The 25466-nt window shown below is 43.3% G+C and overlaps 1 protein-coding gene across 2 annotated transcripts in view; it reads left to right on the top strand.

Moving 5' to 3' along the window:
* The first annotated feature begins 17838 nt into the window (after positions 1-17838).
* Positions 17839-25466, top strand: part of snx7 (sorting nexin 7) — a 42255-nt gene continuing 34627 nt past the window's right edge. The window contains exons 1-2 of one of the 2 annotated variants that reach the window (XM_070852851.1): positions 17839-17985; positions 24320-24508. In XM_070852851.1, the coding sequence (XP_070708952.1) occupies positions 17902-17985; positions 24320-24508 (273 nt within the window). In that variant the 5' untranslated portion in view covers positions 17839-17901. The remainder of the gene's footprint in view (positions 17986-24319; positions 24509-25466) is intronic. The other variant, XM_070852850.1, reaches the window with a different exon arrangement.

Genomic DNA, 25466 nt, shown 5'->3' with positions numbered 1-25466 from the left:
ATCAGTAGAAGTTCAGCTGAAACGATCAGAAAGCGTTATATCGACAAAAACACCAGTATGTTATTCACCCAGGCCTTTACACCCACACCACACCTTCAGTTTCTGTCATTGACTTTGTTGACCATTTCGATTTTAATGTCACTAATTTTTTTGAAAACTAAAGTGGTTTTCTGGTTAGAGGAAAGCACCATGGAAGAATGGCACACTGGTGAAAACTCATAAAAGAGAGCGTAGAAAGGCAGAACGCAGGTGGCGTTAAACCAAACTCCAGGTGCACTATGATAACTTTAAAGAGGACAATCTTTGTTCTCTGAGATTATTAACAAAAATAACTGTCACGCAAGTACTTTATTTACTGTTGTTGACAGACTAACAAACCCCTCAGCGTCAGTCCCCCCTGAACTAAGATCCACCAAATCATGCAACTACTTTGCATTCTTTTTTACAGAGAAAATAGTAAAGATCAGAGAGAAAATCTGTAAGTCATCTCTGTAAAACCACTCCTGTTAAGTTGACACTTTTTCAAACTGTAGGTTGTGCAGCCTTGACCGACATTGTGTGTAATCTTAGACCCACTACCTGCTGCCTTGATACCTTGCCTACAACTCTTTTAAGAGATATTTTTAACTGCTTAGCACCAGATATATTGCAAACTGTCAATAGTTACCTTCAGTCAGGCCTTTTTCCTAGGGCCCTGAAGACAGCAGTTATTAAACCTCTCTTGAAAAAGCCTAATCTAGATGCCTCAGTGATTAATAACTACAGACCCATATCAAACTTGCCTTTTCTGGGAAAAGTCATTGAAAGGGTTTTCTTTTCCTGCAACTTAACACCTTCCTTCCTTCCTTAACACCACAGCACTGCACTTAAAGTTTTAAAAATTTTAAATGACATCTATCTGAGTTGCGATGCATCAAAAATCTCTGTTGTAATTTTATTGGATCTCAGTGCTGTGTTTGATACTGTTGACCATAAAATACTGTTGGGCAGATTAGAAAAGTGGGTGGCACTGTGTTAAACTGGTTCAAATCTTACTTACAGGATAGGGACTACTTTGTGTCAATTGGTCATTTTTAATCTGAGCAAACAAAAATAACATGTGGGGGTTCCTCAAGGGTCCCTACAGAAAAACGAGAGTTTGGTTTTGGTTGGCTGTTAAATGTCTTCTTTAGTCAATCCATGCTGTTGACAAGTTGTTTTTCTTAGATTTGACCTCCATTTGACCATTTTGGCTTTATTGATGAGTAGTTGGTCCTTGCATCTGTAGCTATCTGACTTACATCTCTGTCATTCTGCTTTCCATAAGTGACTCTTGAGGTCTTCTGTGTTATAATAGAGGTAATGACCTTGTACATTGTTGGTAGGCAGGTGATGGGTCTGTAATTCTTTGGGTTCTATCTCTCCTCTGTCTTCGAGAGCAGTTAAGTGGTCCATGTAGCTCCCTTATTGTGTATTTTGTTCTCCCACATTCGATAGTGGGTGGTTTGTTGTCTATCGTCTTCTTTCCTAGGTCATAGTAAAAATTCTTGGTATCTTCTTGTTGCCTCAAGAATTTGCTTCTCTGATTGAATTTTCTGGGTCATTGTTATATTTGAATGTGTTGCTTTAGCACCTCTTATAATATTTGTATATCATCTGAATGTTGAGCTTTTGTTGTAGTTGTTTCTTTTTCTCTCTTTGATGTTTGGGTTTTTTCAATTTTTCACTCAGGAGTGATAGTTGTCTCCACAATTTCTTTATCTCCTTGAGTTTCTCCTTTCAAACTGTTTTCTCTTCAGTTTCTGTTGTTGTCTTGGCCTTTCTCCTACTGCGTCAGTGATGGCTGAAGCAGTCACATATAATAATAATAATAATAGCTTGAATTTATATACCGCCTTTCAAAAGAGTTGCTTAATCTCTCTTGTCATCCTGCCCTTGATGTTTTGGATGGCTTCGTTTGAGAGTCTCATAGCTTCTTTGGAGTGAAGGTCTGTCTTGATCTCTTTTCGATCTCTCCTCAGGATTTGCCATCTCTGCTAGATGCTTGTTGAGATTTCTGCTGCTTTCTCATTCTTGTATTATTTCGTTGCTTTCCCCTGTTTTGTCTTGTACTTCTGGAGGGTCAGAGTCAATAGAAACACTTAAGCACTCTGTTTGGAAAGATGTAGTCATTATTGTAGTGTGTCATCATCTTGTTTGGTTCAACGTGACACTACCAGACTATAAACCTCAGCATCACTATTGATATACAGTACCAGTCAAAAGTTTGGACACACCTTGTTATTCAAGGTTTTTCCTTTATTCTTATTATTTTCTACATTTTAGATTAACACGAAGAGATCAAAACTATGACGGAACACATATAGAATTATGTAGTAGATAAAAAAGTGTTAAACAAGCCAGAATATATTTGCTTTGATGACGGCTTTGCACACTCTTGGCATTCTCTCGGTCAGCTTCATGAGGTCGTCACCTGTAATGGTTTTCTAAGAGTCTTGAAGGAGTTCCCAGATGTGCTGAGCACTTATTGGCTGCTTTTCCTTCACTCATCCCAAACTATTGCAGTTGGGTTTAGGTCGGGTGATTGTGGAGGCCAGGTCATCTGATGCAGCACTGCATCACTCTCCTTCTTGGTCAAATACCCCACGCACAGCTTGGAAGTGTGTTTGAATGAGATTGAATGAGAAGGTGTGTCCAAACTTTTGACTGATACTCTACTGATTGGAATGAAAATGATTGGGTCATATCGATGCAGAGGTGGCTGGATGGAGAAGAGGTAAGGCTGCTGTGTGGGACAAGGTGACCAGGGATGGTTAGAGCACGGCTTCATTTAAGGTAGAAATTGATTTTACCAAAAGCTTTGGAAACATATTGGAAGGTGCCTCAGTGATGTGTCCACACACATTACAATGTGGGACAGGGATTGTGGTGACAGAGTCCAGGACAGCAGCCTCCATGTCCATCCACTGGGTATTGCAGACTCCATTTTATAGGAGTAACAGCAGTGATGCTTCAGCCCTGTCCTATGCTTTTGGGTTTTTTTCCATGCCAGAATATTGGATGGATCTTTGCAGGTTTGCATAGGTTATCCTGGTCTGACTGACATGGCGAGCTGGGGCTGCAGATTTTATCTTGACACAGATATATCGAAAGCAGCATACATATCAGCAGATAAGTAACAAGACATGTCAGTGAGGAAAGATATGCCTCTATTAAATAGTTTATCCACTAAGGAACACCTACAAGTTTACATTTACATTTAAAATGTCTTAACCACAAGGCATTAAGACATTAACTTTGACATCAGGACGGCTGTGGCTCAGGGGCAGAGTGGGCTGTCAATCAGTCGGAAGCTTAGAGGTTCGATCCTGGGAGTCAGCATGTCGAAGTGTCTTTGGGCAAGACACTGAACCCCAACCTGCTCCTGAAGCAGCTTCAGTGTGTGAATGTGTGTGAAAGAACATTGTCCTCCAGCTTAGATTCCTCCTGAATGAATGATGTGTGAATGTGTGAATGAGGATGTGATGTAAAAGAGCTTTGAGTGGTCAAAATAACTAGAAAGGAGCTCTACAAACCATTACCATTTTTTCTTTTTTGCACTGTGCAACAAAGTTGTAGTCCAATTTGCTACATATATAAATAGAATATATTTTTTTAGAAGATTCATAGCCTGAGGAATGAAGCTGTGTTATGTCTCGTCAATTTTGTTATTAGTTCATGTGGTATGTATTTCAGGCTTCCTGCCCATGGCTGTGCTCAGTACTCTGGGGCACCAATAAATGTTGGGCTTTGCACCATTACTGGGGCTATTTGGCTATCAAAAATAATTAATAACTATCAAAGATAATTAGTAATCTTATGCATTAATGGGATTTAGCGTAAAGTCCTTGTTGGGGTATCACCTCGATAAACGATTTAGATTAAATTTAGATTATTCAGTCTCATGAAATACTAAACTATCAATTTGGTATTATAATTAATAATCAACTACTACCAGAATTACCATGTTGACAGCTAGTTGAAGGATTTTGGAGTTCTTGACAGAGTAGAGGTTGGCAGTATTCACTCTTGTGCAATATTAAAGAAGACAGCATGTGGATCAAAACATTTAACATGACAAAACCAAACATACAAACAATCAAAAACTAAGTGTGACTAGCTAACAAATAAGACGGAGTGTATGTGTTTATGTGTGTGAGAGGGTGTGCACATGTGAATATGTAAAGGAATGTAACATGGAGGGCTTCAAAAGGTGGGAGAACCAAATGGTGACTCCCTACAAAATGGCCCCCAGACCCCCTGGTGTGTGGGTCAGAGGCAGACAAAGGAAGGTTTGCTGGATACACAGTTAAGCTATGCCATGTATGCCGTGGCTGGAAAAAGGTTGTGGTGCCGCAGTCAAAAGGTGGCTTTTATCCTTATTGTGCAGTGTTCTGGTTCCAGTGTTCGGATGGGAGGAAACCATTCACTTCTTTGTTCTTGCTAGTGAAACGCTCAGTGCTAACTTGCTTTTTTGCTTCTGTTCGCTTGCAAAGTCGGCTGCCAGGCTTTGTGTCATACCTGCTGGCGCTAAATCAACTTGTTTCAGGCAGGGCTTTGGATCACTACCATGAAGAGGGTGATACTTGTTGTACATGCATAACTCAATAAACAGTTGAGTAATATATGTCGCAGTATACCCAATAACGCTTTGAATAAACTATAGAAAATGTATAGGAGCAGTGTACTGAGGAAGGGACCTCAACAGGTTGTCAGGAATTCATTACTGGCAATGTGCTTGTTCACAGTTATAACTGTAGAAACAAGTATCGTAAGCAGATGGCAGTCTCTGTCATTGTTAGTGAGCAGGATCCAAGCAAATGCTCTGTCCTCTTGGCCTGTGTGAGTTTGAGTGGAATAAGTAGGCCCGGTTCATATGGCAAAGCTTCAAGGTGCTAAACAGTAAATAATGACTCATACACACCATATGCTGATGATAAACATTACCTCTGTCTACGTCTCTGTTTAATGGCATTTAAATGATGTTCATGATATTCAGGATTTCTAAATTGAAACTTTTTAAATTAATTCTGTTTTTCTAAAATGCTTTAGGACACACCTGTTTGTGACGATCCAGACCATCTATTGGGGTCAAAGGTGTCAGACAGTGGAGCCTGGTGAGCCTGGTGAGCCTGGTGAGTGTGGTGCCAACTCTGTGCAGCTTGAGGATGGTCAGTGGGACAAAGACATGAATACATGATTCTCTGAACCTCAGAGACTTCATAACTCTTTGAATTCTTTAAAGGACAATTCCAATTGACCACAACTTTGGTTTTAAGAGTTTTGACCATCATTTTTACCAATTATATTCACCAATCAGTCTGTGTTGTATAATTGAAAACACAACCATATCGCTACAATACGGTCCAAAGGTTAAGGAAGCACAAGCAGTAATCTCTTCTGAGTCAGTCTTTTCTCAAAACATTTTCTATAACTGCTTCACTGATGACTGTGATTAGATTATGGACATGGCTGTAATGTAGGTAATGGCTGTGGAGTCTCAATCATGGTTACAGCTATAGAGTTATGCAGTTATAGCCATAGCAAAAGCCACATAGTTACATAGTTACAGCCATTACAGCCAATAGCCATTAGCCACCACAATAGCACAATAGCAACCACAGCCACTGCTATAGCCATAAGAAGAGAATGGCTGCAGCCACAGCATTGGGCACGTCCACTCCCACTGTGGTCCTGTTATGAGAAGTTCAGTGGGAATGTTCAGTGCCTGCGTTACTAGCTGGCTTTGCTATTTTTCACATTTTGCTTTGTTCATGGTTCTTTTTTTGGTTTAATTAGGATCCCAGTGTGAAGTACGTGGAGCAGCACTGTAGCCAAATGAATTTGCCGACTGGTACGTGACAGGCCCATGCAAATCCTTAGTAGATCCCTGCTGAGTCCTGGCTGAAATTAGACCCCCCCCCCCTTGATGTTGTATTGAATGCTGCCCCAACTCGTTACGAAGGAGCACGTGTGGGGAGCAGCTGTGATACTTTATCTGTCCACCAAGAGGAGCACTGACTGTGAAACGTTTCATCGCTTTCAGACTGGTGTAGTTTGAACATTTCACTTGACGTTTGCCTAACACCACTTTTCATTGACTCAGGCCACCTGAAGTCAGCTGTTCTTATCATATTTGATGTGCATGAGGGAGTGTGCTTCCCACACAGAGCATATTTTTAGTGACTTATCACATATTATGCTGAGGCATTTTGTAAAACACCGATAGAGATATTTGTTTTTATTTGATCTAAAATAAAGGATTTTCAAATGTAGACAGTGAGTAAGGTAGAAGGCTGAAGGAGACACACTAGTAGTTATTGAATATAATCATAAAAATAAGAACATTAAACTTTTCACAGCAGATAATAACAGCATAGATAAAAAATAATAAAGATAGAGAACAGTAGATACAAATGAAACAACACAGTGAAATGATAAAACCCAATAGTACGACAACAGACCACAGGACAAACTGACAAAATGTCTTCTACACAATAAAATGACTTAATTTATTAAGACACGGTCAAACTACAGTTACTGTTTTTATCAAATTATCTTCTTTCAGATATTTAGTGTAAATGATGAAATGAAACAGCTGCTTATCTTGGCAGGTAAAACACACTTTAGACACGCTGATACAGCAACATGCTGACACAATGCTTTTTATACATTTGCCAAATTTACAAGAGGAGACAGATACATCAACAGCATTTCGTTCCTAAAGACCATTCAACAACTCACAAACTCTGTTTTTTTAAAGGTGCCTGGAGGCGTTCTCCCTTTTATTATGTTGAGGAGGTTACAGCATATTTTAGAGGAAGATTAAATGGAAAAACTAATCTGGTTTATTTGCCCTCATGACCTGTTCTCTCTCTCGTCAACAACGTACACATGTTAACTAAGAGTTCTTCTTTTATGCTGTGAATTTGGTCAGATTTGATCACTGATTCCCAAGGACAGGTCTGTGACCTGGTGTGTTCACACTGGAAGTGAAGTACATTTTTGGTGCTGTGCGATTACATGGAAAACATGTTTGGCATACTTTACATGGATGACAGACCTGGATTTTACTATAGAATAGTAGAGGTGAAATTGCAGGTGGCAGCAGGAGAGAATGTCTCCAGGGTGCTCACTAGACGTCTTATGTCAACGAGCAGCGAAGCATATAGCTGATAGAGCTACAAATGTTTAAAAGTCACACATCTGTCATAAAAACACCCGTCAAAAGCTTCAGGATGGGAGGCAGAGAGAAAGGGAGAGACGGAGAGAAAAGGAGCAAAGAGCAAGTACTCTGAAATAAAATCAGATGTCCAGAAATCCACACAAATGAGGAGAACATTCCCTACATGTTGATCTTATGGCTGCAAGAGTCAGGCATCATGTTGGTTCCATTCTGAAAACAATCACATGTCTCTAATTCTGTTGGGCCACACGTAGTATGATCTCAAACTTGTTTTCATTCTGGAACCCACGCAGCACATACAGAACGTCTACCATTTCTGGACTTTATTTTCAGGGTCATCAAGAAGATTTCCACTTGATGGACTGATGGTGTATTTGGCTTGAATATCTCACTCTATGTTAACAGAAAGCATAACTTCAATGAACAGCTGGAACAAGGTGACGCATTATAGAAACAGCATCAGTTACTGTCAGATGGAGTGTTGAACTTTAAAGCCATGAAAGTGAAATGTGCGTGTGTGTGTGACAGAACAGTCTCCAACTTAGATTCCTCCTGTATGAATGATGTGTGAATGGGTGAATGGGTGTGATGCTTTGAGTTGTCGAAATGTCGAAATGACTATAAAGGCGCTGTACAAATACAAATACAGAGCATTTGGTAAACATAGTGTAGAAACAATGGCCGACACAATGAAACATGACTGTGGGCTGTCACTTGTGTGTGTGTGAATGTGTCTCTGTACTGCTAAGCCTGGCCTTAGTTGAAAGTATTGATTTTTAAGACTTGCTGTTGACACAATCCATCCTAAGAAGATTTTCTGTCAACTGCACAACACAGGGGCTCCAGCGACTGACAGGAGCCACTGGCCAGAGTACAGGAGACCTGCTGCTGGAGACAGAGGACTCCCAGACAGCCTTCCTTCTGCAGACCAAGGCCTGTCCAGGCCCTGTAACAGTTGGAGTTCAGCCTGAGACCAAATTATCCCCTGCCGTTACCAAATAACAGCCCCCACTCCTATCTCACCATTGTGATTTTGAAAAAGTAACCTCTCATTTAGATCTATGTCAGAGTTGTTGTTATGGTTTTTTACCAGATTATTTTCAGGACTGCTTGATTAAAAGTCCACTTCAGCAGTCAGCGGCTATGGCTACAGACAAAGAACAGACCTTCGTGGACATGGAGGTCATGTTTTTAACATTTTAACCTTGGGGTTACGGTGCTTTACTGTGCTACAATTTACTAGGGGCATCATTTATGCAAATCTACTATGAAACTGCAAGACATTGTTTTTAAATGGCCCAAATGTTTCAGAAGGAGGCTCTGAAGACCTTCCCAAAGTGGGACTATAAGCTTTGTCTGATGTGTCTACTAGGACACACACACACACACACACACACACACACACAGATACAGGAGTGTATTCTCTGCTCTCTGTGGCGGCTGAGAGCAGCTGGATGTGGATCCATGTCTTCTTTTTCTTAAATCTTTATCTCAACTCTTCAGCTCTGCATCACGCCTCTCTGAGCATTCTCATTTAGCTTATTTCTCACTAACTGATTTGTCATGTCTATTTTTGTTTGTTTCTGCCAAACAAATCTTGGACTTAATTAAATTCCGCAGGTTACAGGGCAACTCTCTGAGAGCTGTTGATAATTACACCCACTGTTAATTGAGGCCTGTCAGTGAAACTGGTCTGAGTTGTAAATAATTAGCGTGTTTGAAGGAGTGGACAGCATGCACGTGGGTCACACAAAGGCACGTAATAAATTCCTAAACTTTATTTACCTGCACATTTATAAACTTTGATTATTAAATTATTCTAGTTTACATGCACATATTCAACTATATTGGCATCAGTACCTTTTGGGATATTCAGGGAGCGCCAGTGAAAAAAAAGCATTAAGTGGCGTACACCATCTGTCTGTCCAACTCCCAAACTCCCAATTAGAATCAGGACTGATGCCCTGTGTGTACTGGGAGGTCTTATTCCCACATTATTGTTTCCACATAGATATTATGCGCGTCAGTGTGTAAAAGCCACAGAAAAAGACTGAATCCGATCCTTGGCTCCTCCAGTCCATGTCGAAGTGTCCTGAACACTGAACCCTGACTCTAATCATGAAAAACTCAGGTTCAGCAGCAGCAGAAACTTTTCTTTATGGACACATTTGCTGAACTAAAGCTACTAATAAGTATTGTGGGTGTATCAAAGCCTGATATATCTTCTTCCTCTGTGTCACACAGCTCCATAGTTGTCTAAAAACTACAAAAACCACAATAGTGAGTCACACTGTTGTTACTGTAGTTTATTTGGACTCAATCACACAATCACTCTTCTCTTGCCAAAAAAACGAACTAGAACACCAAATGTGATTAATCCGCTGCTGAAAATAGTCCCAAACAAATTGACTATTTCCTCCTGCTTGCGTAATGTTTGATACAAACTACAGTGACCAGCTGTTATAGGAAATTACTTTGTTTTCAGTAGCAACCAATGGGCTTTGGGACTGAGAGGCACTGGTAGGGAGTAGAAATAGTGAGTTTGACACACTGTTGGTTTGTAAGGCTGTAGCAGTAAAACTCCTGAGTGCATAAACTGATCAACGTTGGTTCCCCGAATGATGTGTCCCAGCAACACACTTACATATGACTACCAATACATATCACTCAGAGGTCAGAGAGCAAACATGTGAAAACACAAAGATGGAATTTCACACAAAACAGGCTGCACCTTTGGAAGATGCCCTCTCAGTTTGCATTGAGCAAGGACCCATATTCACTCTATGAGGGATAGCCTCAAGCATCCATGGACTTACTGACTTAATCAAAGTTGTTCAGCCGTCGGAAAACAGCATAAAAAAGTAAATCTTTATGTAGAAATCTGTCCATTTTTTTTATGACATATTTTGCAAACAAAGTTGACAGTTTTCCTCAGGGTGCACAAGTAAAACTGCTCTGGTGATAAAACATCTGATTAAAAGAAAATAAGCTCAGGTTGAGGTTTGGAGCTATGGGTGTGGTTAGGGTGAGGGTAGTTGATAAGGAATAGGTTAAAAAAGGCAAAGGGGAGCAGGAAAGACATGCCAGGAAAAGTCCAGTCACAGAAAGGGGAAACACACCAGGTCCCAGAGACCAAGCTGACCAAATAAAATGGGTCTAAAATGGACTAAAATGTGTTGCACATTTGTTATAGAAAGGACCTATCAGTTAAAAAGTTATTTTGCTAAGGCCAGGAGAGGGATGGGTAAGGGGGAAGGACTAGAACCTAAAGAAAATGTCACTGGGTCTTCAGAAAAATAAAGAATCATCCTCAGGGAACCAGAGTTATGTTTTTATTCCAGCTTTTCAATTTCCTGTTTTCCATATGTTGTTTTCCATAGACATCCAATGTCTATTCCCCTGGAACAGTGGACAGCTGTCACTGAAAATCACTGCAAAACCACATATAAGGACAAACGCACTTTGACCATGTTTGACCATGGCCATGATAATTACACTGTAGATGGTAGAGACATGACTGAAACAGAGGGAGGCCGGGGAGAAGGGATGATATGCAGCGAAGTATCCCAACCGGACTGAAAGAGACACTTGGAATGACAAGTGGAGAGAGGGCCTCAGACACCTCGTATCTAACTCATATTTCATCGTCTTCACTCATTCGTCCTTTTCCAAAATCAGTGTGAGCATGTACAGACTGTGCTTGTAGCAGGCTACACCTTTTTCACAACAGACGCTGTGGGTCGTCATAGCACGAGAAGCACTTGATAAACATGACTGCTTTCCACCATCAGAGAGAAGAGAGCGTAAAGAATGTTTGAGTGTTTAGAATGTTGTGTTTCCTTGACTGTGTGTATTCCTCTTCGCTGCTGCGTTTAACTATGAAGCACAACGGTTCAAACAAAGCACTCTATCACTTTCAGAAGATCAATAAGATGGCAGCCAAACCACCTCTCATAAGGACTGGAGCGCTGGATCAGGCTGCTCAGATCTCACTGAACATGCCTTTGTTTGTTTTCCTGCAACATTTATTTATCGCACATGTATTTGTGTGTTTGCTGGTGTGTGCTGGTGATGCCGTAGGAGACACCACTGCAGACTCTCAATGCTGTACGAGGGACTGTCATCTCCATCAGTACGAAGACTGGTCCAAACACTGCACACCTGCTGAGAAATCCAAACAAACGTCTCTCCATTTTGGCAGACACATTTAGGCCTATTGTACTTGTCCATGTCTGAATAATACCCTATTTACCACTGCATTATCATTATGTGGGCATGTAAGCAGAGGATGAAAAACAATGAGATAGTTAGGGGGGAGAGACATTAACACAAATATGAAACAATGTGCGGGGAGAAAAAACGCGGTGCCCTTCAACAGAAACGCCCTGCTGGCCTGCATGCGGTCCTAATTAGAAGGCAAAGCTTTTTGACGGTAAATTGATTTTTAATTGTTCAGTCCCTGCATTCATCCAGGTGGCCAAGTTCCCCCATTTAATCTCTCTCTGTGTCTGCCTTTCTGCCTCTGTTTAAGTGGAACATGTTTGGAGCTGCCTGCCACCGTTAGCAGCAATTTCCTGAACAAGAGCAATTCATTCAGCATTAGACAGAGAGGATGGATGGAGAGGGGTGGGGGGGGGGGAGAGAGAAAACATTGGAAACTGACAAACACAAGAGTTGTGCCATAATTGTGAGTAATGCATTTCTACTTTAGTCATTTTGGATGTGGTGCAGGGCAAACAGTCACTGTGGATGTTTTCCATTTGCTTTGATTTTTCTTTCCTCATGTCTTAGTGAGAAGCCACTCAGGCCTGTGCGGGCTAATGGCCGTGACAGTGTGTAAAAGCAGCTTGACAGCAGTGATCTACATAAGCCATTGTTGAAGGAGGCCTGGCGATTGGTTGATCTGATTATGATGCTGCTGGTGGCGGTGCATGGATCCTGATACTGTGCCAGTTAACTGGTGAGTGGAGAAGATGGGGAGGGTTACACCAACACATCCCTTTGTCAATAGCAGGCTTTTACAAAGGGTCAGCTGTAGTCCAGCTCCATGATGAGGTTCCTCTGTCACATTGACAGGCAATCAATATGTTTATCATTGTTGTTCTATATCAGATCAATCCATTTTCATTTTGCTGTGTGATGAAACCCGCCTCACACCGTCTCAGTGTATTCACTTCTGACCACTTAAATCTCAGGTGACATAGATGAATAAAAGGTTTGTGATATCATTTGGTGATATAATGAAGCTGACATCGGTAGAGATAATGGATGGGTGGAAGAGAGTTTCAATCCACCTCCACACATATTGGGGTTAAATGTAAAACCACAATCAAAATGTGATTCATCAGTCATAACATCTGTCTGGTGGAACCCATAATGCATCACTTCATGTCTGGTTTCGCTGAAGAGAATCTTGGTCATGATCTAGACAAAGACCATAACAAATGCCAAATAAATAGATAAATCCAGCCTGGTGTTTAAAAGGTATCAGCAACCGATTCACTGCCATGTACAATAACAGCAAAGTCACATTCACATAGGGATAACACATTAAAGGTGTGAGAGTCATCGAGATGATGAAGATGGGACAACAACTGTAGTTCTCACATAGCAAAAGAAGCTAGGTGACAAAATGTCAATGATACAAACAAAAACAACTATGTACCAAGATTCAGTAAGTAAAGACGATCAAATTAGAATTTTTGGGCTGAAATCAAAATATCTGAAAATTGTCTTGTGAGCCAACAGGTCTCCCCCAACCCCCCCTGGGCTGGAGGGCTACACGCTCCCATGTTAATGCCAGAGCGCTGAACGACATGGCGTTTGATTTCCACACCTGCTCGGATAGAGCGCACAGCGTCCCAGTGAACCCAGACGAAAGCCAAGTCACCCGTATGCAGCAGCGAGCGCTCGTCATCATCGCCATCAGAGGCGAGGAAACGAGACGTCTCTCTTCCGGTCTAACACTCACAAAGCTCTAACAACACTCCCTCCCCCGCCTCTCCCTCCCCGTTCACCTTGCTTTAACTGTGAAAGAAGATGCAGCCACACTGAGCCTTGGAGGAGGTGAAGCTTTATTTTTAAAAATCAATCAGACAGACAAACTGGTATGAAATGGCAGGGAGATAATGCAATGGTGTGGTGTGGTGACCTTTAAACACAGCCTGCCGCTACATCCCAACCACTGAAAAAGCCTGACCTTTGTAGAACCATTACAGAGGCCTCTAATCTGAGAGGTGGGGGACGGGAAGACACACACACACACACACACACACACACACAGAGCAGCCTTCCTGTTGGCTGCGAGGCCACATGTGATAGATGTGTGGGCAAGACACTGAACCCCAACTTGCTCCTGAAGCATGGTTTAAGGGTGTGAATGAGTATGAAAGAACAGTCTCCTCCAAATTACATTCCTCCTGTATGAATGATGTGTGAATGGGTGAATGAGGATGTCATGTAAAGCGCTTTGAGTAGTTGAAATAACTAGAAAGGAGCTCTACAAATACACACCATTTACCATTTACCATGTGATAATGGCTTCCTGTATGTTAATGCTGCTGGCTGGAACGCCTCTCCGGGCTCCTCAGTATTCCGCTCAGGCAGCACTCGCATCGTTTTGAATTGCAAAATGCCAAAAGTGGAACGCCACATTGTTTGTAATGCCATTGGCACAGTGCATTTAGAGGAAATACAGAAAGAATATCCCGTGGAGTGTTTGAATAGATAATTATGGGTGGCGCTGTGTGTGTGTGTGTGTGTGCATATTTGACTGTGTACGTGTGCTGAGTGCAGGCTGAACAATGTGACCCAGGCAAGTGGAAGACGAGCAGTGATTGTTACTGTAGATCAATAAGTATTGATTATCCTCTGTCCATTAGGAATAATTGGTGATGTTTGAACGTGCGCCGTAATGACACATCGACACAAGTTAGCTGGGAGTAAAACAATATCGATTCCAAAAAATGGACAATTTGACAGTCAGTCAGTTTAGTTGATGCGTCACAACTTGATCATCCGCGGCGCAGCGATCAATACAAGCGAAGACTTGCTGTTTTCCTCCTGTGAAACAGATAACCAGGGACCTTTTTCTTGATCTGAAGTGCCTTTTTAAAAATGTTATTATCATTATTTTATTAAATGTATTCACTTATTTAATTACTTGATTTATTAATAATAATTATTAATAATTTATTTAGATGTTAGATGGAACCAATTCTTCCTTCATGAATTTTTTTTTTTTTTTACCAGAATGTGTATTTGTGTATTGTTTCACTTGAAATGGAATGATATCTGTGTTTATCTTATTTAATAAGGAATTATCTCACTGGCAAATCATCCCTCTGAATTAAAAAGCCAACAATATTAAACATTATTCACTGGCTTGACTATGGTCCAATTATTGAGCTGACGCTTTTATCCAAAGCAAACTTTAGTGCATTCAATCGTGTGGCTACAAGCCAAAGAACGCAGGAATCATGGAAACACTCATCAAATAATGTGGACCGCTTCAGATGCTACGTTTGGAACCAGTGAGAGACGGAGACAGTTTTCTTCTTTTCTTTCTCTTTGTTTTGGTCCGTGGGCTCAGGAGCAGCTGTCCCAGCACTTCAACCACGACAATAAACTGGGAGCTGTGTTATAGAAACACCCCCCCACCCCTCCCCATGCACTTAAACACGTTGTTTCTTTCAAACATTTTCATTAATAATTCCAGTTATTCCAGTTCTTCACTCCTACTTAATGTCCCCTCCTGTCAAGCTAACACCCCCACCTCAATGGCCATTAGATAACATAAGACATAAGAGAAATATTAGAAAGCACACGTGTCACTCCTGCCAAACACGCCACACTAAATCCTTCGTATACAGATAAATCACTCATGACCAACACTTGTTGTTGTTGTGACAATACTTTGTGATATTGGAAATGTGGGAACAACATACCATTTCTGTGTGGACTGCTGATGAGGTGAGCTGTCTACTATGTGATTGGTTTTGCTGGTTGTTTTTTTAATTGTCCTCTGAGATTGTGAACAGTAGGAGAAAATGAGTTTACTGCTGTTGGCACATAATTGAGTATAATAATGTGTGAACTTGTGTATTTAAGTCGCTTACTTTGCTTTTATTCTCTCTCTCTCTCTCTCGCTCTATAATCTCCTAGATTTGTCACTGCTTTTGTTTGTTTTTTTGAGGGACTACATGAAGAAGTGAGGAATCTCCTCTCTTCTTCTTCCAGAGGAATATGTAAAGAAATGAAAAGCCCTTCTTCTTCTATGAGGAGCGGTGATTGCTGTGCAGTGAAGGAATGGTGAGTGTGTGAGGCAGCAGCTGTGATTGATGCCTGGGGGGCACCTACGGGGGACAGACCGAGGCGTGACTCACGGCTTGGCTTGTGCAACAGTGACATCTTTTGGTGGGCTGAGGCTGAGGCTGCGTGTCGGAGCTGCCTCCCGGCCAGCCGCACGGTAGTAAATAAAGATTATGATCACATTATGCAAATGATTGCTCCATCTGTACACAGCTCCCTCGTGTTAGCCCGCGCTCTCTCTTTGTGTTCTGACAGTTATTTGAGTCCTCGAGGCGACAGAGGGTTTCGACTGTGCAGCCATGTGCTGACAAGGCTGAGGGTGATGGGAAGTCTTGCTCTGACAAATCTGCAGGAGTGTGTTCTGCTGTTTGAGGCGCAGTGTGACGGCTGGGCGTGAAATGAGCTCTCACAGGTGAACGGAAGAGGCCAGGAAATACAAGCCTGCACTTGGAAATAGTCACAGGTTGAGACTTGTTGTATTTTGGAGGCTTCGCTTGTTTCCCATCATTTTGTTTTATAGTTGCCACACACACACACACACACACACACACACACACACACAGGTCAAACTGGGTGGACACATTTGGGTTTCAGCTGCTGCTGATGGAGCTGCTGCACAGAGAGCCAGGCCCAGAAGAAAAGCTTCTGTCAGTGAGCAGGAACGTCACAGTAAAGCGCTCCAGCACTAATTTGTTCTTCTGTACTCGAGGCTTTCTTCTCCTCCGCTGCACTTTACAGGGACGCACCGTCCCTTTAACTTCCCTCCACTCATCTGGCAGCTGTAGTTCCCTCTTATGCTAGTGTTGTGTCTCTTCTCTGATGCCGATGATGTGCAGTTGATGAAAGGAAACTTCTGCTGACAACGACTTAGTGAATAAAATAGGTTTATTGCAACGAGGTCAGTTGTCTAACAGGCACCATGGAAGCCTGGGAAGACGTTCAGCCAATTGTAGGAACAGACAGCGTAACCCCCGGCCAAATCTGCTGCCTCTGTCCCCTGTCTTCTCCTGAGCCCATTCTCTGGTCATCTTTTATACTTCTTCTTGACCTTCTAGCTCAACAGCTGATGTCTTCATTAGAAAGGTACAGGAACAACCAAAATACTTACAACCATTTGTAACCAAATAAGGAGGTATAATCAATCACTCCTGTCGAGTTCATGCTTCATTTAGATAGACAGACACCAACAGGCACAGCCATAAACACCAAGTGGACACAGTCATAAATACCACTCTTAAATGCATCCATCAGATACTACACTAGACGCACACAAGAGTTCATAAAATACGGCTGACGTTATCATCCACACATCACATTATGGACATGAAACTGATGTTTGTACATTAACATTCATGCATTATGAATCTAAGCTGCACAGGAACAGCAGGGTCCCGGTGCCCCCCCCCCCCCCCCCCCCCTCATTCTGAGCCCAGCCCTCAGGTTCATCAGACTACCTCTGCACGGGACATGTCTGAAGTGAAGTGAACCTTTGACCTGCAGAGCCAACAGACACTCTGTGTTTTATAGGCCACACTATTCTCACACATCTCTTCTTCTACTGAATGAAGGTGTGGCAGCAGACACCACCCCCTTCATGGTGTCACTTCCTCTGGGTCCAGTCTTGGGGGGTGCTCTGCTCCTCACAGCTGAATCACGGAGGGACTGATTCCTGCTCGGATCCTTCCGCTTCTGCGCTCTAAAGAGCACTGCAGCAAGAGGGAAAACCTCTACCGGAAGCACCTCCACGTCTCACCAAAATAACAGTTTCCGTTAAGGTCGTCCAGAACGAGGCTCGGTCCCACGGTAAGTAGGGAACTGATTTCTAGTTGTTTGACAGCACTAGATATTTGATCGAGAGCCACGTGGAGGACCAACACACTCTCACTCACATATCATCCATACAAAGTATCTAAAGTAGGGATGCAACATGTTTAAATCATGTTTGGAGAGTCTGCAAACCAGTTTTCCATGGAGAATGATAAAGCCCTGGATAATGACCAGTTTATCCATTTGGCAGAAAGTTGCCGGTCACAGCATCCAACATTAGATCTGCATGAATATGTGAAATTAAATAAATAAAAAAAAGTATTAAAAGCAGTTGGCAGTATAAAACTATAATAAAAAAATGTATAAAACATTGAATGACAGGGGAGACAGAGAGGTGAATTCTCCTCAACCAATAAATCGGCTGTTAATAAACGTTGCTAACTATTTCTTGGGGATGTTGACTCGGAGTCATTACGCGCGGCTTTTATTTTGAAAAGCCGCAGCGGACGTGGAGTGTGTGTGTGTGTATGTGTGCTGTGTGTGTGTGCGCTGTGAAGTGGAGCTGGAAGTTTACCTGGCAGGTCTCATGAGCGCAGCTCCTGCCAAACTCGGACCGAGACATGAGCGCAGCGCCGCTCCCCGCGGACTTCTCCGGACCCATGCTGGACCTGGACGAGGACGAAGACCTGGAGGTGTTCAGCAAGGTACAGACCACAGACCGCGGGCAGAAAGCAGTCCTAGTGGCTTTCTTGCTACGTGGAGTTGACCGTGGCACTAACAGTGACTGTCCCAGTGTGCGGGCTGTGGTGACAGGCTGGGGGGGGGGAGCTAAAAGTGGTGGATCAGCTGAGGAGCTGACCTTAGGACTCTCAGGCTCTTCTGGAGACTGAAGCAGAACTCCGCTCGGCTGGTGAAAACTTCTCTGTCTGTTAGTTGACCTGCACAGCCTCCCACCATATATCAGCCCCCCACCCCGCCCCCACCCTCTCAGTTTTGTTTAGCTCCAAAACAGCCACCAACACTTCGCCCCGTGGGTCTGAACCTTAGCCCTGCCCTGTGTTGGGGGTGTGTTGGGTGTATGTTGGGGTGTGTTGGATGTGTGTTGGGGGTGTTGGGTGTCTGTTGGGGGTGTGTTGGATGTATTTTGGGGTGTGTTGGGGGTGTTGGATGTGTGTTGGGGTGTGTTGGATGTGTGTTGGGGTGTGTTAGATGTGTGTTGGGGGTGTGTTGGGTGTGTTAGATGTGTGTTGGGTGTGTTGGGGGTGTTGGATGTGTGTTGGATGTGTGTTGGGGGTGTTGGGTGTGTGTTGGGGTGTGTTGGGGGTGTTGGGTGTGTTGGATGTGTGTTGGAGGTGTGTTGCGGTGTGTTGGGGGTGTTGGAGGTGTGTTGGATGTGTGTTGGGGGTGTTGGAGGTGTGTTGGGGGTGTTGGATGTGTGTTGGGTGTGTGTTGGGTGTGTTGGTGTGTTGGGGGTGTTGGGTGTGTTGGGGTGTGTTGGGGGTGTTGGGTGTGTTGGGGTGTGTTGGGTGTGTGTTGGGTGTGTGTTGGGTGTGTGTTGGATGTGTGTTGGATGTGTGTTGGGGTGTGTTGGATGTGTGTTGCGGTGTGTTGGGGGTGTTGGAGGTGTGTTGGGGGTGTTGGGGTGTGTTGGGGGTGTGTTGGGGTGTGTTGGGGGTGTTGGGGGTGTTGGGTGTGCACACTGTGAGGTCTGATATTCACCTCAGTGTGAGGTTTTAATCTGTGAGCAGTGTACTGGGCATTAGACAAACGTGTGCATCAGGGTGAAGATGGCTGCTGTCAGCGTTTTGCTGTCTGTGTGTTTGTGCTGGAGCTGTTTAGGTCAGACGGTGAACAAAGGGGGGGTCAGGAGAATTTCTATATACTGTGATTTTGTTGGTTCATTCCATTAACACACATCTGTACACACCTATGTCGTGTCTGTCCCTCCCTTACTCTTCCTGAGGTGTCTTCAACTTATTCCACATCAAAGCTTTCTGGGGGAGTTTCTCCTCGTCAGGATAGACGCTGTCGAGTGATTGTAAACCCCCCCCAAGGCAAATTTTGGTTTGTGATTTTGGGCTGCATAGATAGAGTTTGACTTCACTTTACCCAACAGGTGTCATACTGGGCTTGAGCTGCTGGCTGTCGTTGAACTGAATCAGATTGTGCAGGTGTTCCTAATAAAGTGGCCACTTAGTGAAGGTGGACCACATAAGAATATGTGAATTTGTGCTGTTGATGGTGAATGTGCTGCATGACATGTAAAGATGGCTGGAATATGAGCTCACTGCAGCGTTTGTATGGACGGAGACACAATGTGTAGATCCACCAGATAAAAAGTCTGCTGCCTCTTCTTCGTAATTAACTTTTTTTGTCCACTTTTAGTACAGTATAGTCATAAACTCACTGTTTAAAGAGACCATTGATGAGTGGATGGTGAGAACATCCAACCATCCACCACAACCACACCCTAACATGTCTGTTACACTATACTTCCCCCTTTGTCACAGACGGAGCTTTGTCAGCCAGTATTTATATTAGGCTGCCTGTCAGGAAAAAAAGAACAGGTTGTTGGACATGGTTGAACTGGTGCTGCAACCTATATATGCATTAAGTTATATGTGCATATATATATATGTACATATAACTTAACGCATAATTTCATAATGTCGCAAAATGAAGTGGGTGAACAGTGACATCTACTGTGGAACAAGAACTGCAGATTTAAAAAGACCTAAAAATCAAATGATTTGGTAATGGAGGAAATTCAAATTGTTCAAAAAAAAATTGCAAAAATGAAAATTAACATCTGCAATTTAATAATGAGCCTCTTTTCCCCCAGTAGACTTTGAAGCGAGGGGAAAGTGGCTCATCACAGAGCATGAGTGAACACTGATCCTGTTGTTAGAGCCAATTACATTACCAAGAGACGTGAAAGATGGTTTTCTCACACAGATCTAAACATGTGTGCGTCACAGTGACCTGAGAATGGATGTTACACCGCGTCCTAACGGCAAACAAAGCAGTCGTCAGCAACAACATCAGTTTGATTGCCCGGCTTCCTGTTGGTCTGTCCTAACTGGCCACGAGTGAGTGAGCGAGTTTGGAGCTGAACTTTTGTCGGACGCCCGATTTCTGAAGTATCTGTACGATAGCTCCTCATTTTACTACAAAAACCTGAATACGGTCACAGAGAGCTGATCCACAATAACAACCTGCTGCTCTTGGCTGGATCGGATCATTTCCACTAAAGAAACATCTAAATATCACAATATAAAACACATGTTTTCCAGTCTGATCAGTCGGTAGCTGATGCAAATGTCATTTAAAATCTCATGAAACCATCATAAATACAAAATGTGCACTTTAACAATCATGGCTTATGCCTTTAAAACGGCATACATCATGATTTTTCAGTCAGAATCAGTTCAATTCTGAAACAGTTTGCAAGGTAGAACAAATTATACTGTTGGTAACCACGGCAACAACAAAAATGCTTTATTCTGCACCAATGATAAACTCAGTGGGTAAAACACAGTCCCCTCTATGTGTCCACCTCTTCTATTATTTTCTAAATTAGTTTCCTGTGTGACTACTGATGTCAGTGATGGTGAGTTTATCCAATGAGATTGAATCACTTAAATCTAAAGAGAGACATAAGGATTAAAATTCACTTGCTGATTAATGGGGCTTAGTGAGTGGATGTGCTGCTCCACTGGAAACGAAACCATAGACGGATGACAAATGTCGTTATGTTAATGCCGCAGGTCTGAACAGAGCGTGTGTCATCCAAAGAGAAGTAGTCAGGGTATGGAAGCCACAATGTTCCAATCCAAGAAGCAAATTTGACCAAAGTCCTGCTTTTCTGGAGACAAATGCTTATGTTTGTGAGATGTCTCTCACATCTGCCTTTGGGGATTTTTTTCCCAGTCCTCCTTGTAGGACTGAGTTGAGAGGCTGGAAGGGTATCTTGAATGTACCGCCCGCTTCAGGTCTAGCCACACACTTCTGTTGGATTGAGGTCTGGACTTTGACTAGGCCAATCCAGAGGGCGAATCCTCTTTGTTTTAAGTCATTCCTTGGTAGTTTTGCGGGAATGCTTTGGGTCGTTGTCTTGTTGCACCCATTTTCAGCCCAGCTTCAACTCCCTGACTGGCAGGAGATTCTGATCAAGAAGTTCTTGATAGGCCTAAGAATTCATGTTTCCCTGTATAATGAGCTGGTGGCAGCAGTCAAGGGCCCCACTCCGTTGATTGAGGGTTTAGGCAGGGCTCAGGCTGCGGTTCTCAACCGCACTGATAACATCTTGGAGAAGCTTTCGGCTCTGCAAAACGGATTGGATCGATTGGAGCGATTGAGTGACCAGAATGGACAATAGAGTAAGCCAAGTCTATTGAATTCGGCTGTCTCGCTCTAACCCAAATAATCTAATCTGAATTGGCCTCCCCTAAGCAGTGGCCTTGGCCAAGGTCACTGTCTGAACAATCTCCCCTCTGAGTTCACTGCAGCTGGGACGCTCTTCCCCATCCACCTGGTGTTTGTTGGCTTGTCTGGAACCAGACCAGGGACGTCTCCATGGCAACTGCCATGTTATCGCCGATGCCCGCGAATGAACTGAGGCGGGTTTTGGGGAACTGATGAGCAACACATCAGGACTTACTCCTGCCCTACATCCAACACCTTCGCCAGCTTCCACCCCTCCAGCACGAGAGGCGTGGTCTAAAGCGCTCGCCCACCGGGCTGGAGACTGCGGCCTGCCTCCTGCGGTGCTGGACATCTCTACTCCCCTTTTCCCCTCCCCTGTTGCAATGTTGTTATTGTCATGTGATGTGCTAAAATTTGTGCTGAGGTTTTTTACCGGTCCCACACTGCACTCCACATGAGTACAGTCTGGTGTCGCATGTTTTTTCTCCTCCCCTCTCTCCTCTTGTTTTCCTCCCCACTTTCCCCCCCACTGTAAACGGAATTTCCCCTCGGGGATTAATAAAGTATTTGATTGATAATATGGAGTCGTCCAGCTCCGGAGGCAGACAAGCAGCCGCAGACCTTCACATTTCCACCACCGTGCTTCACTGTTGGGAGGAGGTTCTTTTCTTGGTATGCAGTGTTGGCTTTTCTTCAAACATGGCAGATTAGATTTTGGCCAGATAATTCTATTTTGGACTCATCTGTCCAGACAATGGACTTCCAGAAGGCCTCTGGTTTGTCCAAGGGCTCTCTGGCAAAGTTGTTCTTTTTTGAGAGCGAGGCCTCCTTCTAGTAATACTCCCATGAATATCATGTCTATTCAATTTTCATCTGATTGTAGATGCATACATTTACCCCAGATGCTGTCAGAGAGGTCTGCAACTCTAGAGGTGACGTGTGGGTAGACCGTTACCTGATTTATTATTTTTCTGGTGCTTCTTAATGTTAGTTTTGATGGGTATCCACGTCTAAGCAGAGTTGCAGTCATGCTGAATGCCTTCATTTGTAAATTGTATAACAGTGGATGTATGAGACTAGAATCTTTTGGAGATGGTCTTATAGCTTTAATCACACAGTATAACATCAAGTCAATCTATTCAGTTAGGAAGCTTAAGCGATTGTGAATCAATTTCACCTGTCCTGTTTTGGTGCAAATGAAAGTGACAACAGGTGCAGTGGAGAGGCAACAGCAAGACAACCCACCCCGCAAAAAGGGAATGGTTTTGCAGGTGGTGGCCACAGTGGTCCAGTTGCTCTTTCCTTATCCTTCCTGAGTTTTGTGTTTTTCTGGTGTCCTTGTCACTATTGGTAGCATGAGGCAGTACTTGCAAGCCCATTCAGGTTGCAGCTCCTGGGAGTTCAGTTAGTTCAGCTCCTCCAGGATGGTACATCCATACGTGCCATCACAAGAAGGTTTGCTGTGTCTCCCAGTACAGTCTCAAAAGCATGGAGGAGATACCAGGAGACGGGCCATTACACAAGGAGAGCTGGACAAAATGACCTCCAGCAGGCTACTGGTGTGCATGTTTCTGACCAAACTGTCAGAAACAGACTCCATGAGGGTAGAATGAGGGCCTGACATCCTCTAGTGGGACCTGTGCTCATAGTCCAGCACCGTGCAACTCAATTGGCATTTGCCAGAAAACACCAGAATTGGCAGGTCCACCATTGGTGCCCCGTTCTCTTCACAGATGAGAGCAGGTTCACACTGAGCACATGTGACAGACGTGACAGAGACTGGAGACGCCGTGGTGAGCATTATGCTGCCTGCAACATCATCCAGCATGACCGGTTTATGGTGGGTCAATGATGGTCTGGGGAGGCATATCCGTGTAGGGTGGCACAGACCTGGTCCAGGTCTGGGAGGAGATCCCCCCCGGATACCATCCACTCATCAGGAACATTCCCAGGCGTTGTCGGGAGTGCATACAGGCATGTGGGGGCCAATACTGAGTCACATGATCAGTTAAATCAGTTAAGTGATTTAAATTATTTTCTTTGATTTTCGGTGTGATTTTGAATCCAGCCCTCAGTCAGTTGGGGATTTTTGGTTTCCATTAACTGTTGTAGTGCTCAGTACACTGTCCCTAGCGGCCTTTTGTCACCCCCCCCTTTCGACAGTTGCGAGGGTGAACCTTTGGCCTCTGACCTAAAAAAAAAAAATCTATTCTGTATTCATACATATTTGGCTGCTGTTTTGTTTTAGAACTACCTTTCTACAGAAAATCCATATCATTTCTAAATCAAGTTTTAGAAAAAATTATCTTTGGTAATGAAAACTTACAACAATCTGTCTATCGTGGAGTAGTAGAAGTCAGAAGTGATGAATCAGAAGTGATGAATTTAGACTAGGGGTAAGTTTGAAATAATTTAGTTTGAATGAAGCGTCGTCCGACCACTTCCAAAGGCAAAAGTAGTTATAGCGGTTTCTAATGGCTCCACTCACAGTGAGTGTCTCCCTTGGAAGACGTTCACAGTGTTGAACTCTGTTGTCTTCATTAAAAGTGACAGAACTTGTAGGACTTGTGTTCATTACTGTGGGCTAACAGTGCTATCATCTCATCATTCCAGAACATGTCCCTGGTCGATGGAAATCCCATGCCGAACTCTCCCAGTTCCATGGTCAACCAGTACAGACTGGACGAAGATGAGGAGGAGCAGCAGGATGCCAACACCAAAGACATCTTCATCACTGTTGATAACCCGGAGAGCCATGTCACTGCCATCGAAACCTTCATCATGTACAGAGTTGTGACCAAAGTGAGGAAGTCTTACAGCACATGTCTGTGTGTATGCAGCGTGATAAAAATAAGTACAGACAGGCCAAATATTTTCATTATATAATATTCTGCATATTAGTAGGCAGTATGTTAGTATCCCATTCTGAACACAGCCATAGAGATGGACAGGAGGAGCCCAGTGCATCATGGGAGTCCTCCGGCAGTGTGAGCCTATAGCAGCATAACTAGGGGCTGGTCTAAGGCCTGATCCAGCCCTGAACTATAGGCTTTATCACTAAGGAAGGTTTTTAGTCTCCTCTTAAATGTAGAGAGGGTGTCTGCCCCCCCGAACCCAAACTGGAAGGAGGTTCCACAGGAGAGGAGCCTGATAGCTGAAAGCTCTGCCTCCATCACTACTTTAGAGGACTTTAGGAACCACCAGTAGACCTGTATTCTGGGAGCACAGTGCTCTAGTGGGGTAGTACGGTACTATGAGCTCTTTAAGATATGATGGAGCCTGAACATTAAGAACCTTGTAAAAGAGGAGAAGGATTTTAAACTCTATTCTAGATTTTACTGGAAGCCAATGAAGAGAAGCCAGTACAGGAGAAATATGATCTCTTCTCTTAGTTCTCGTCAGAACATGAGCAGCAGCGTTCTGGACCAGCTGGAGGTCTTCATAGACATTGGGCAACCTGATAGTAAGGAGTTGCAATAGTCCAACCTGGTAGTTTTTTCTAGTTTTTCATTCATAGACAGGATGGGCCTGATTTTAGCAATGTTATGAAGATGGAAAAAGGCAGTCCTGGAAATTTTTATGTGGGAGTTAAAGGACAAATCCTGATCAAAGATAACTTCCTCACAGTGGAGCTGGAGGCCACAGTAATGCCATCCAGAGTAGTTATGTTGTTAGAAAAGGTGTTTCTAAGGTGTTTAGGGCCGAGCACAATAACCTGTTGAACTTTGGCAGTTATGGTATTAATTTTGATTAGATTTTT

The sequence above is a fragment of the Pempheris klunzingeri genome, chromosome 21 (genome assembly GCF_042242105.1).
Source record: "Pempheris klunzingeri isolate RE-2024b chromosome 21, fPemKlu1.hap1, whole genome shotgun sequence".
Taxonomy (NCBI): domain Eukaryota; kingdom Metazoa; phylum Chordata; class Actinopteri; order Acropomatiformes; family Pempheridae; genus Pempheris; species Pempheris klunzingeri.
This window is presented reverse-complemented; position numbering and strand designations above follow the sequence as displayed.